Here is a 14,051-nt window from a genome sequence, read left to right as displayed (position 1 = left end):
CATCGGGCCGGGGTTTTTGCCCATTGGACTCCATCTACTGCCGCTCTTGGAATTTTCCTCCGCCGTACACATTTTAGTCCCTAGTATATGCTACCGTGTACTATTTTTAGTACCAGCTGGGCTGAGGTTCCTAGCAAGTAGTAGCAATGCGTTGCCAGACAACCAAACAGAAGGCCTGTGACACAGACTTAAAGGTTTAGTGTGTGTTTCACGCCGCTCAATACATGTCCTCAACTCACTCCTTTCGGAGAGTTTTGGGAATCCTCTTGTGGCTGCTGCGGCCTAAAATTGTATCACCCCACCCCCCAAACTGCAGTCATCCAAGTATTTCTCATCCCCATGTTCAGTTATGATGACAATGATGATAATTATAATATTGCATTATGTAATAACTCAAGGAATTTACTATGATAAACACACTAGCAGCAAGTTTTAAACGCTACAATTCGTTGCTAGGTCCCTGAAGCGAATACTACAATCTCCATATTCAAAGTTTTATTACCTCGCTACCTTCAGCTTCTTAATGCGGCATTGCCACTAAAATGTTTTATAGACTTGAATTGCAAATACAAGGCTGAGGAAAACAGAACCTCTAAGAGATTATGGTGTTCGTGGTCCCGGGCTTTTCAAAGCACCTGAGTTCCTGTCCAAAATGATCAATCCAATCAATGGTTTTCCTTTTAGCATGCCAGCTAAATGTTCAGAATGAATCAATATGAGCACAGTTTCAAAGGAATTCACAATGGCCGCATGTCGCCGCTACTGAAGGCGCTGTTGATGTTGTCGACTTGTATATTTAAGACAAAATGTCCTTTATGCTATAGTGGCTGAATGGTGCCGCTTTGTTCGTTCTTCTTGATAACAGAACAACAGGAAGGAAGTCTCAAGTCTAATTCAATTGATGGAAAGGGTATTTTATAGGTATAAAGTGGATTTTTTCTTCACTTTTTAACTCCAACTGACAGAGGTCAGAGCTGAAACAAAGACAGTGTGAATCATGTGAATGAATAAAGAATAAAGGCGCTGTGAGGAGGGCTGGAGGCATGGAGGGTCTGTTGACATATGTGTCTTGGCCTCTAGGAGTAATGTTGCATTCTGGGAAAATAAGATGAGACCTGGCCATTTTCTTTTATTGTCACCATCGTCTCTGTTTCCTCTCTGCCGGTTCTCGACACCCATTTTATTCCTCCTTTAATCAATTTCATTTCTCCCCATTGACAAGCAAATGCTGCAGTTCTTGCCAGGTTGCCAGGGAAACCACAGTTGCTAGGCAACACACAACTCTCCATCATCCATTCCAGAAGTCTGACAGATGAAGAACGGGAATGCCAAGGCAAGAGTGAGAAAAAAAAATGAGAACGGGGAGGGGGAGCACCAGAGACAAAGGGAGAGTAAAAAATGGCTGAACAGAAAGCCCAGGGGTGGAGGTGACCCAGGGGAGGCGAGACCCGAATCATCCTCAGGACATTTGGATCTCACTCCAAGATGAACCCCTGTGATCTGCTCCAGCACCTCTTGCCGTGCTCACAAACGGTGACTTCATATGTTAAGCGATTCCCCTTGGGCCAGTTTTATATGCTGCTTCAGCGGAGCCCCACCATAAAGTTCTGACCTGTCTGTTCGCTGGTATTTTTACTGGCTGGTTCATATTTTGTCGGTACAGAAAATTGTACATCTGATTTCAGATCGCTTTAGCAAATTACGTGGAGTATCGGTTTCTACACCGTTCCTCAGTTCCTGCATTATTTGTGTCTAATGGGGGATTAATCATAATCCAATGACACGCTGTAGCATGAAGCATGAATTCCATACATACTGTTCAGGTGACTGAATTACTGACAGGCTCCCAGCGCACAAAAGTGCACACAAAAGTACTCCAGGTGAAGTAGCGTCCACTGTGTTTGGCTATATTTATACAGAATGTCCATTACATAATGGTCCTGCCGACCCCGATTTCGGGTGGCTCCATCCAGTCAGAATGAGACACCCACAGAGGAGAGACTATCTCACCGGTGCAAATACTGGGATGTTCGACGGCGTTAAGAGGGGTTCACCTGCTCTCACTTTTACAGGACTCTGGTAACGTAACTGTGGGAAAAGGTCGGGAGATTCTGCACCGAGGCTTTGGAGAGAACCAAAGAACCAAACCGGTTCCTAAATGTTAAAATGTCACATCTCTATTTGGCAGAAACTTAACATCATGTTAATGTATGTGAAACTGCTGTAAATGTTACACTTTGGCGAGTTAACACTGCCCGTCTAACCTTGAGCGCAAACATCCCAGAAGCGCCAGAGCATCCTCATGACCTTGGTTGTCATGGCAGTGGAATGGAAAAAAAAGAGCTTGTTGAGATCAAGGACAAAACGGGTTTTGCGGAACTAGAATCAAAAGCAAAAGCAGCGTCCTGCTTTTGCAATCAAGTAGATAAAATAACTTTCTCCCATAATGTGCAAAAGGGAACTTAACCAGCTTAAAGCTAAAATCATAATACAATCTCAAAGGGGAGCTCAGGTGACCTTTAGGCGCCCCATAAGGGATCACGTCCTTGGCTGCACATGGTTATTTGGTTATTTTCAATGAGCATCGAAGGAATTCACTATGTTGGGCTGTAAAGGGGGAAAAATAGGAAAATGTTGCTGGTAAATATGTGGAGAACTAGTGCAGTATGGGTGGCGACACACGTAATCAACAGGGAGCTGCTCCATTTGGTCTCATGGGCAGAACCCACACCGACTGGACTGGCAACGAGTGTTTACTGGGAAACTAATGAGCGCTGAGAGCTAATGGCCAGTAGCGACGGGCTTGCACGTAGAAACAACAGTCTGACAGATGAGAAGTGGGACCAGCTGCAGAGTTTGAACAAAAATAGCGTGTGTAAAGTTGTGAGTGTTACAATATTTAAGTTCTAGTTCTGCTGCTTCGTAAGGCCCATTTACAGTTTGCAAGTCTTTGATTGGCCAGTCTGACTGGTTGGTTTGAAACATGCAGAAAAACCAAAGAGGTCAATCCTGTGTGATCAAGATGGTTCGCAAGAGGCTGACATTTTTAGCAACAACCCAAAAGATATTTTGGTTTACCACAAGATAAAACAACAACCTTCCCATTTTGGAGCGAGCCAATACTTTCCCTTTAGAAAACCATGGCTTCCAACGCGCTAATCTTTTCACATCAAAATGAAACCTGGGTGAAAAGAAACACATCATAACATGACGCCTGGCTGAATATTATTGGATGGATGGATGCCATGGCTTTAAAACAGAGAGGAAGTCATGATACTGAGCAGAGATCGCGGAAAAGGCAGACAGAAGAGGATCTGAAAACAAAGAAAAGGAGGCAGGGAGAATTAACACAGTCACTTTTCACGAGGGAGCAGAGACCTAGAACAGTAAGTAAACCTAGCTGAAGCCTGCAGGGCAGCTGTGGTCCCCTGGTGCACCACAACTACTGGCACACTGCCTGTCAGCTCAGAAAGGAAACACTCAGTGGAGCCAGTACAGAGACACTGCTACCGGCTGAAGGGCAGGAGGAAGCAGAAAACACAAGCCTCTGCAGTGAGCTATCGCCCTGACAACAGTGATGTTGTCCTTCATGATGGGGGCCAATACCGCCACTGGGTTTTTTGGAATTATTTGCAAAAAAAAAAACAAAACCATGAGATATGCATATGCGTTGGTGGTATGGCTACACGTCAATATCTGTATCTCTGTAAGATCTGTGGGGGCAACGATTAGGGAGAGGCAGCCACAACAGGATCAATACTGACACTGAGACCCTGCCAAAAGATGTGATGGGTTTGCCTTTCATTTACAATGGAAGGCCACTGCAGCGCCATTCAGAAATCATGTTCAACTGGCAGCACGTGCACGCCAAGGCCCTTTTCTATAGGACGAAAAGCAACGTGCTCTCTAACTAATTCTAATATTCCGTTATTGTGGCCTGTTCACCAGGCAGGCAGCTATAAGGATGCACATCAGTAGATGTTAAAAGTCATCATTTAAATTATGTATATGACCGATGTTGATATTATGATAACGCAAACAGTTTCAATACAGATCATTAAAAAATAATAAGTAACGCAATTAGATCAGGTTTCACAAGAAACGATTAGAAAATGAAGACAACAGCGTTGCTTTTAGTGCCTTAAATAGAGCGGGCATGCAAAAGAGTCTTTAAATATTTAAAGTAAATGTACTACTGGCTTTTTTTTCCCCCTTTGTTTTTATAAAATTTCTGTTTGGATGGAGAGCAAAGGAGAAACGTCTTATCATCGGTTTCATTCTGCCAGCAGATGAGTGTTTTTTCCTGTCACCCAGAGAAATGCAACGCATGACTGGTAATTGTACTGCTGAGTGGAAATGGCTTTCTTGGAGGTATAATGTTCAAACTTACCAATTTTCTGGTTGAAGATTTTGTCAAATGTCAGTTCGTCTCTCTCTTCCAAGTATTTCTGCATCACACTGCGAATGCTGCGAACATGAAGGGAGGGGAGGGTGAGAAAAAGAGAATTGGATTAATTCGCACCGTCGTTATCAGATCACTGAGGCAGATACGGCGTGAACCAACGCTCAAAGATTATGTTTCAATCCTCCCTCGGCTCCTGTTTGTTATCCCGGCCTTGGTTTGGGCCTCTCCTTGCCACCTGTCCCCAAGCAGTCAAACTGCAGGGAGGGCAAAGCTGGAGGAGGCTGCAGTGGAGCCAGGAGAGAAACATGCCTCCCTGGGAACAGGTGCTAATGAGAATGAGACTGGGGAGAATAAATCAATTAGCACACCCCACACAGGCCTATTAACACCACACCAGCATCATCCGTACACCAGAGGCCAAGAGGCTTCACCTGCAATTGTTCATGCATAAACTAGCCTGTGCAAGAAGTGTCTGGACTATACATTTTGTGTAGTCTTGTATGAGAATAAGAGCATTTCGATACTATATAAATGGCATTGGACGCGGATGCATCTAGGACATAGGTGCCTATATGCTGTAAATGCACAATCAACAGGGCTACAGTGAGTCATCTAGAATGATAAGTGTTGATAATTATGCAAATGAAGCTAGCTGTCATGTTGGCCGCCAACAAGTTGGGTGTTTTCAGTTCAATGTTCAATACATAAAAGCTTTATTGAACAAACTTCTAATGTAATTTAGGCACCGCGGCTGCTCGGGCCTGGTTTGCTTGAAGAACTCTACCAAAACAGGAATGTGATTTCTTACAAACAGAAATGCGATTGATCGCCGATTGAGGCTATAATAATAGTCATGTTGCAAGGCGGTGGAGTTGCCCAAGCAGAAGTATATGCACGTTTTCACACATGAGCATGCCTAACTTCCCGCCACCTCAGCAAACACTGACGGCAAAGAACGCAGTTTCAGAAGCCGAATTTTTAGTATGTGACTGTCTGCCGTTAAAACCTGGTTAATGCTAGCAGCAAAAGAGCAGCTTCAAAGTGTCCCTACCTGAGATGATGCTGAGAATTCAACAGCTTTGAAAACATTCAGGGTTATATCAGAAAAGTGGGAATCTTTTCCTAAATCCAATTTATCCACATGGTACACCAACAGATGTGTATGGGGAAATTATTGGAAAAGCATAGGAATTTAATGTATGGCTCTCAGACTGCAACTTGTAAAATGTCCAGAAGGACAAGAACAGAAAATGGAATGTGTAGTCGGCACACTTGTAAACTCTCCTTGGAAAGAAGCAGCCAGACGCCGTGGCTGTCCAATGTAAACCAACCAGCATGTTTCTACCAGAGCTCCTGTCATCACGGACAGCTTTGCCTCTTCCAAATTACAAATCTAGGCCTGGAAAACAACTCTAGAAATGATTGCTTCTCACATTTGTGCAAGAATCTGTTTATACGAGCACAAGCTGGGTGTCTATTGCGTTACTTTTTTCCTCCGTTCCAACTGTCACACACAGGCACTTTACTGAAACGCCTCCATGTGGAGAATACATGGCCAGTGAGCCACATGCTAACTCACTGATCATCAGTTAGAATGTACAGCCAAATATACTTAAACAGGTAAATTATTCTTACTACAAAATAAAATACCACGTTAAATTTAAACAATCGAGACCCAAATGGGGTGATAGTGCAAGTTGCTAATGTGTCAAGCTGCATTCAAATGTACCTAGGAAGTAAACACTTCCTCTTTCGGTTGGGGGGGCTTATTTATGGGCCAACTGAATCACAACTGAGTGAGCCTAGATTACTAGTATGGAATGTGTTTACACCCTAAAGAGAGTAAAAGGATTCTGTACACCTGATGTTTATCATGAAAACTCTGAACAATCTCACCACTTATTTAAGGCCACAAATGGGGAACTTTAAAGTGAATCAAGATTGTAAAGATACAGTTCTTATAATTGTAAAGACACCTTTCTGTAGTGCTGATCTGCGCTGTAGCTGCTCTTATTAGTGCTTGTGCTTTTAGCCCGTAGCTTGTACCTTGTACAGCGTATGCTCAGTCACTGCATGGGTGGATACAGACAAGGTCCATAAGAACACAGGCTGCACCTTCCTTTCGGCTGTACTTACATAATCTGAGCCCCCTGTCACATCTGCAGCTGCAGAAAAATGAGCATGTGTGGATCACAAGTGAAATCAGAAAGCAAATTATGAACCAAAAGCTACCAACCCTCGGCGCCGCTGCCTCCGAGGTAATGTCCCACATTTGAAAAGTAGAAAATGCCGACAGCTGTGACCACGAGGGCACGGCAGTACCCTATGCTTGAAGACCCCGACCTTGGGTGATGACCCCTTAGATAACGGCGCATCTCTTAATCGCGCCATGAACTGAAAAAAGAAAACACTGGGGGAGAAAAAAAAAAGTATGTGTGGACTTAATTTTAGACATGATGTTTGGCTGCTGGGTGACTTGTACCACGGTATGTTGACAAGTTTCAAACACGCGGAGTAGGCGTAAAGGCAGCCCTTCCGTTATCCGCCGATCTCCAGAGACAGTCGCCGCATTGTGTTGGTGACTATTTAACACGCCAGAGCGTACATGTGTAAATATTTAACAGATTAACAGGATGCCACTGACATTTCCATAGCTGGGTCTTTGGGCATGTAATTGAACTGTGATGATAACATACCACCTGTTCAAATTTATTTTAGGCTCAACTAGATCTCTAATGGACGCTATAATATTAGCTTAGGAGATTTACCAATTATGTGGGTTCTCACATGGCAGTGGAACAACGAAAGTTCAGCCCAAAGATGATACAGGCAGACCAGCGTGACAGACCAAAACATATGAGCCAGAGATGTTTATTCATGTTTAATCAATCAATATTCATAGATGTTCTCCTCGTGTACATTAGCCTCGCTTTGCCGGAATCAGACAGCCCAATTATTCTTGTTGGTAACTGCACACTAACGTGACAGGTTTTTTTTAGACGGGTAAGTACCTAAAGGTAAGTCACAAATCTCGCTCCGATGTGCACATATCTCACAATTACACTCCGGGAGGCTGTTTGCCTGACATCGGCGGCCAACCGTGTTCCAGGCACGTCAATACGAACTCTGAACACGCAACCAAAGCAAAAAAAAAAAAACATCGGCTAAAATGCTTATTGGTAACTGCAGGCCAAATGGCAGCGCTTCTTTAACGCCACGCAGCCTCTACAGCCGCGCTACTCACACGTGAACATCCGCATCTTCGCGCCAGACGGCCGTGCCAAGCACTTTGGCTTGTCTTGCCCTGCATGTGCGCGCCGCCTTTACTTTCTCATGTGCGTGGTTTCCTTTTGTGCTTTGTCTCGCAGCGAAACAGTGAGTCAACCGACGGAGACGGTTCATCGAGAGCCAGCAACCGTCGCGGCCTTTAGACAAGTTCTGACAGCCAAACATCGGCAAAGTGTAATGGGTCTATTTTAACTTGTGCACGTTGCGTGTGACTTTGTTTCTCCTTAGGCAATCGTTCTCTTTATCTGGTAAAATATATAGACTTTAAAACCCGTTCTTCTAGCTTCTGCTTAGCCTCCAACATTTCCAAAAAGTGTTTCAAATGGAAGGAAAGGGTTTGTGTGCCATTTTTCAATATGGGGGAACACTTAAAGGAACATGTCATTTCCAGAAAAATGACCAATTTATGCGCTTAAAATGGAGGAAAATTCAATTTAAAAAGAAAGCTAAAGGTGTTCGGTACCGTATTGAACACCTATCAGGCCGTGACATGGCCGCTTCCTCCCGTATCACTTCTTATTTGGATTTCTCCCAGTCGAACGCTCGTCCTCCCCCACCCTAGAAATCTCCGCTGCCTTCAATGTTGCTGACCAAATCTCACCCCACTGCCAGAGAGCATAGCATTGCTGAGAATGTGGCAGCCCGCCGCTACCTCCAAAGAGCCGCTGAAAGCTTTAAATATGCACAACAGGCCTGAACAATGCACACAAAGAACCCAAAGCAATACAAACTACACTTTAAATAAGAGCAAAAAGGCAACTCACGGCTGCAGGGGAGAACCTCATCATTCTGACACAAAGAAAAACCTTTCAAAGACAGGAACTGACTCTTTTTGTGAGTTTCTCATGCGTGGCAGCTCCACGTCAGCTGCCGGGCTTTGTCAAGTAAGGCTGCCACAAAGCCATCAGAGATCCTCACGTGTTTCACGGCAATCCTCGTCTACCGCACCCCGATGGATGGACCTGTGCTTGTGTTCTTATTGAAGGGTTTCAGAGGGGTTTTTATGACTGAGTGTACGAAAAGGTCTTCACTCCTCCTTCCCAGATATTAGAAGTGGTGAGACACCGCAGTAGCATGGGCCTGGATGAGAAATGTTAATAGAAAATGACCTCTCGCTGCGGGCAGGAGGTCCAGGCTGGACCTCTGCGAGCATTATTCCCAGATCCCTTGCAGTCCATTTAAAATTAAAGCAATACCTCTGTGGATCACCTCGAGATGTTTGGAGGCGCTAAACACGTTAGCTCATGCACAGAAGCAATGTGCAGTGTTTGGATGCTTCCGTTTGCACCGATCTTCACCTAAACGCCGATGGGGAACTTTCTGATTACCGTCAACTCATCGATCAGCCGCTCTGGTGTTTACGCTCTGCAGTCGGAGCCTCGTGTCTGCGGATTAGCTTCTCATCATTGTCTCGCAAACTGCATTCTTCACTGGACGTCAGACGAGGAGCCGTGAACTCGTTGAGATAATCCCTATGAGGTGGGATTATCAAAGGCTAAATCACAACACTCAAAATAAAACCTGGCACCGTCGCTTCCTCGGGAAACGCAGGGGGAATCTTCGCTATTTATCTCAGCCCATCGCTGTAACTCTATTAGCGTTGAATCGTATTGTTGCAAATCTGCCGTTAAGCTCGATGGCGTTTAAGCAATTACCGGCTCACCCGATGCTGGTTTTTCTAGATAGGGGACGTGGTGATAAAATTTGGAACGTGACCAATGATAAAAATCTAATATTTTGCCACCAGCCCTTGCAAGTAACCCCTCCGCCTTATTTTCCCCCTCAACCTGATATAAGAAAAGGTATTTGTAGGCTGAGGGGCCCCTTTGGTAGATGTTTTAAAGCTCTGTTTTGGGTGCAGTGCAAAGTTAGTTTGATTTAATATCTCCTTCAGAAAAGGCTGCACGATGCACAGAATTATCCTGCTCCGTCTTTTCAATATCGCTAAGCTAACTGTTGGGTAGCAGTTGGCAAGACATGGGTATTTAGTGTTATTACAGGCTGAAAATTACCTTTGCTTATTAAATTTATGATTAAAATTCCAAATTCCTCGCCTCTTTAGATGGCTGTTGATCCCTAAACATCCTGACAACCTGCCTCTTCATCCTTCCCTCATTAAAAATCTTAATTTGGATCACAAAGTGCAATGTTGCTCCACATTTTCTGCAGAGCAGAAACTACAGAGCAGTTTATGTCCAAAAGCCTTCCACGCTGCCTGGCAGCATTTTAGCTGCCGACCCTACGAGTGGGAGAGATCCTGTTTACTTGTTGATATTGCCTTTATTTTTGCATCTCTACCATCCAAAAACACCACTGTCACTGCTAGACACTGGCTGTCTGATGACGTCCAAATAATAAGCTCGTAAATATTTAAAAAGTGCATCAGCAGGTGGCATTGGTGGAAGTTTCTATTAGAACTTTTTTCCGGCAGCTCTGCTCGACCTAACCAACCAAGTCGCTCCCCCCCCCCTTCCCCAACACTTGATACATCAGGTATATTTACCGTACATCTATGTAGAAGTAAAAGAAAAGTAAATTACTGGCATGTGTGATGTAACATCCATATGCAAACCCTGTTAATTATCATGCATATGCAAAGTAAGCCAACAATGACAACGTCAGACTACTTATGTAATGTATAGATTACAATTTAAAAATATTTCCTGGTAATTTAATCTTCTTCCTTGTTGATGGCGACTGTTCACTAGAGCATTTAATTAGTCTTTACAGAATACGCTTTAATGAAATCACGTTAGCTGCTACAATCAGCAACCTTCAGAATCATCACCGTGTGGATGGCCGCTGCTTTCTGCTGACCCGCCAAGACAAAGCAGGAAGTGAATCAGTAACCAGCCTCCTCCAAATTACCTTGGTTTAAATATAATGGTTGTCAACTTGTGTAAAACACCTCAAATCATTATGTAGGGACTGTGGGTTTTAAGCGCGCACGTGGGCGTTTCGATTGCAGGTTTAATAAATGTGAAGTTTGTCCCACATGGCCCAAGGCGTGCGTTCAACCAAATCCGACAATTGTGCTGTATAATCGGCTCCGGTTCACACGAGTTCTGCCGCTCGACTCCACCAAATATGCAAAAACTTAAATTCAATCCAGAGTAACAGAGACCTACCACAACCAAATTCAAACCACATCCTCTCCCATCGAACATTAAACATGGTCGTACATGTCGAGCGCAGCCCGAGCAGGATACCAAACCCAGACATAAATGCTGTTAAACGCAAATGATGGGGGTTCGAGCTCATTTCCTGGCCTTGTGCTGGTGTTTGCAAAGGGAACAGCGTGGCTCCGGCTGCATCGGCCTGCTCATACGGTGTCAAACGCACGCAGGCGAGACAGAGCTGCACGGATAAAACATGTGACACGGCATAACATGTTTGACTGCATTTAAAAACAAACCTGCCAACAAAAGCACCCGACGTTCTGCATGAACCACAAGCAGCCGCCTGTAAGGTGAAGGCAAGTTAACTTCTATGGAAGTTATAAGCGTAAGCTAACATACATGATGCCAGGGAGGGGAAGTCATCTGAGCTGAGAAGCTCTATAAGCATCTTTAAGGTGGTATTTACAGCAAAGACCTGGGTTTGGGAGGAAGCACGCCTGCATTTAGCTCCCTATATGGCTGCATAGCGTGCACAAAAGAGGCATCTGCTTGACAGGCAAACAAACACAAGCTTGAGGAGGGCTGCAGTGCAACATGAAAGCTCTTAGCAAATGTGGTTACCTGGGCTCGGGTAGGATGATTTTCTTACTCGCCCGGGCCGCTGGAGTAGACTTGCTCTTCTCCATCGCCATCAAATAACTGACATCGGCGAGCACTGCTTCGAGGTCCGCCATCTTCCGACCCTGGGACAATCAAATCAATAAAATAGCCGAAATTATGAGGGGGGGGGGGGGGTGCAGTTCTGTTGCTTCGGGGAAGGGGGGAGGATCAGAAAGCGCAATGTCCTCCGCCAGATATGAGCAACATCAAGCGCCAAAGTGCGCGACAAGGCCGGCAGATCGGACGGCGGTTCCGACCATGGAACGGAATGGTGTCGTTGTCTCCGGCGGCGGCGCGTTCACTTCGCCTCAAACTACCATCGTGGTGACTGGAGAAGCAAATTCAGGGGGAAGACATGGGTTGACAGGTTCCTGGAGAATTAGACCGTCACTGGGGCCGCTGGATCACTGTTCTTTTAATCCCATGAAGTGCAAAAAAAAACCGCAGGCGTGCGTGGGGGAAAATCACGCAAAAAAAAAATAACAACGTGCACTCGTTTTCAGGCCCCCTGTCTTAAAGTATCGTGATATATCTCGCTGAATGCTAGATGCACCAGATGCTGACAGCTGTCAAATCCTACAGGTCTCTGGGGACTTTACTGGTCCTCTTGCTGGAGATGCTTCCAAACGAATGGTCGGTCTCCAGTGCGGCATGTGTCTCGGGCTTTTCCCCTCATGTGGAAACACCGAAAAAATGCTCCGATTTCAGTCGGGTGGCTGCACAGCGAAATGGGACTGGGTCCTTCTGTGCCCCGACAGCGAAAAAAGGGGAAGCGTTTCCGGAATAAACCAGACACACGTGTGGTTCTGGTTCTTCTTCTCACCCAGCGAGGCGGAAAAAATGGAAATTCAAGAGGGAGGACAGTCGGTGACAGGTTGAAATGTCTTATCGGGGTGCTCGTCCGCCGTCCTATTATCGCAGCTGGTGCGCTAAAATTCTAATCTCTCAGCCGCGCACTGTTGCGGATTGGAGCCGACTGGATCAGGTTAGCGACGGGCCAGGAGTCATTATTATTGGGGCGTCATTAAAGCATACATGCCGCTGTTGTTGTTGCCGTCGTCGCTGGTTGACTTCCTGTGTTCCGACGGCTTGAACGTTCCCTAAAGGCTCATCAATCAGAAGAAATATCCATAAAGACGGGGGTTCAAACGTCCTTAAATGCTCGGCACCGAAATCAGTCCAGAGTGCAAGCGCCAAATTGAGCCGAATCCACACGCTGAAATGTAATTTACCGTAGCCTGCTGGCAACTGTCGATATTTGGGTTCGTCAGCTAGTTAGCCTCCACGCTAGCTAGCGAAATGAAACCTGTTAGCAAGCAGGCTAACTACCAGATATAGAGGAGTGATTAACCAATTAATACACCCAAGAGCAGCGATCTTCCTTCACCGCCTGCACGAAAATATCCTCGTTGTCAGCATTAAACGCGGCCAACACCAGGCAGCCCAAGAGCAACTCTGCCTGGGTGGTTTAGTTATGGTTGAGCTAACGACGAATAAACCGACTCCTATTGGGGGGAATCCTTGCAATGATTTGGGAGGAATAGCAGTCTTCGACGGTCCGGTGGCTTTAAAAACAAAGGCCAATTCGCAAAAGATAATCCATAGCTGATTGCTGGGTTAACGCGACCCCAAGCGTCGGGGGGACCCTCCTTGCCTGGAGACCCGATGCAGAGCTACTGACTGTGGGCTGACGATGACGCCGATGGTGAAGAAGGGGAGAGCGTCGGGACATTAAAATCGGCTGCCCGGCGATGGCTCGAACGGCAACTTTTCCTGGTCGCCGTCAACTGTGATTAACTACCAAGACAACGGGGCGGACAGCACATTTGTTTCCCCCGGGCAATGTCAGCCAGCCACCGAGCTGCAGCGTTAGAGGGATTCTCCGATAAATCGACCCCGCAGATCTCGACAGCCAAAAACACTGCGAAGGGGAACCGAGCGGGTCGTCACACTGCTGCCGCCAGCGACTCTCGCCTCGCGGGCAATCCGTGCCGGTGGCGCCCGGAGAGCGCAGCTAAGAGGCTAAACTAAGTGCCGTTTCGCTGCGTTCCGCTCCGACGTTGACTCAGAGTGCCCGGTCCGGACGGTGAAACAGTCTGCTCGGAAGCTTCTCTGAAGTCTCTCTGCTGTGTATTTTCTTGGTATTTTGCTAGCACAGCGGCACTACTTCTCGCTTCGTGCTTCACTTCCTCCCACTGCGGCGGAGAGACGCGCGCAAAACCCGGAGCTGGCGTCCGCGGAGCGGAGCGGAGCGGCTGGGCTGAGGCAGCAGTGGTGGACGGGAGGTCGCTTGGACGTGTGATCGGCCTCACAAACCTCGTTACTTTTCTTATTTTACGATCAGGTGTCGGCCTATATGCTAATATGGACCTGCGTGTTAAGCAAACGTTCCTCCATCCCAGTGTCACGTGATGGTTATGCTTCTTTTAAATACAGAAATACAGGAAACATGCTTACTGCGTAAATATTAATTTAGATTAGTCAGGAAATTGTAGACGTGGACTGACTAATGCCAGTTCAAAACCTTGAAAGTCGAATTACATCTTAAGACGTGTCGCTATTATTTGCTTTCCCCCTAT

General features: G+C 45.9%; 1 protein-coding gene across 1 annotated transcript in view; it reads right to left on the bottom strand.

The window, feature by feature from the left end:
• Positions 1 to 13,669, bottom strand: part of grk3 (G protein-coupled receptor kinase 3) — a 35,616-nt gene extending 21,947 nt beyond the window's left edge. Inside the window, exons 1-2 of the mRNA XM_003965365.3 lie at positions 11,434 to 13,669; positions 4,391 to 4,467 (exon numbers count right to left, since the gene is read on the bottom strand). Coding sequence (XP_003965414.1) covers positions 4,391 to 4,467; positions 11,434 to 11,546 — 190 coding nt within the window. The 5' untranslated portion in view covers positions 11,547 to 13,669. The remainder of the gene's footprint in view (positions 1 to 4,390; positions 4,468 to 11,433) is intronic.
• Positions 13,670 to 14,051: the final 382 nt, after the last annotated feature.

This window comes from Takifugu rubripes, chromosome 6 (genome assembly GCF_901000725.2).
Source record: "Takifugu rubripes chromosome 6, fTakRub1.2, whole genome shotgun sequence".
Taxonomy (NCBI): domain Eukaryota; kingdom Metazoa; phylum Chordata; class Actinopteri; order Tetraodontiformes; family Tetraodontidae; genus Takifugu; species Takifugu rubripes.
The sequence above is the reverse complement of the archived record's forward strand: the minus strand, read 5'-3'. Positions and strand labels throughout refer to the sequence as shown.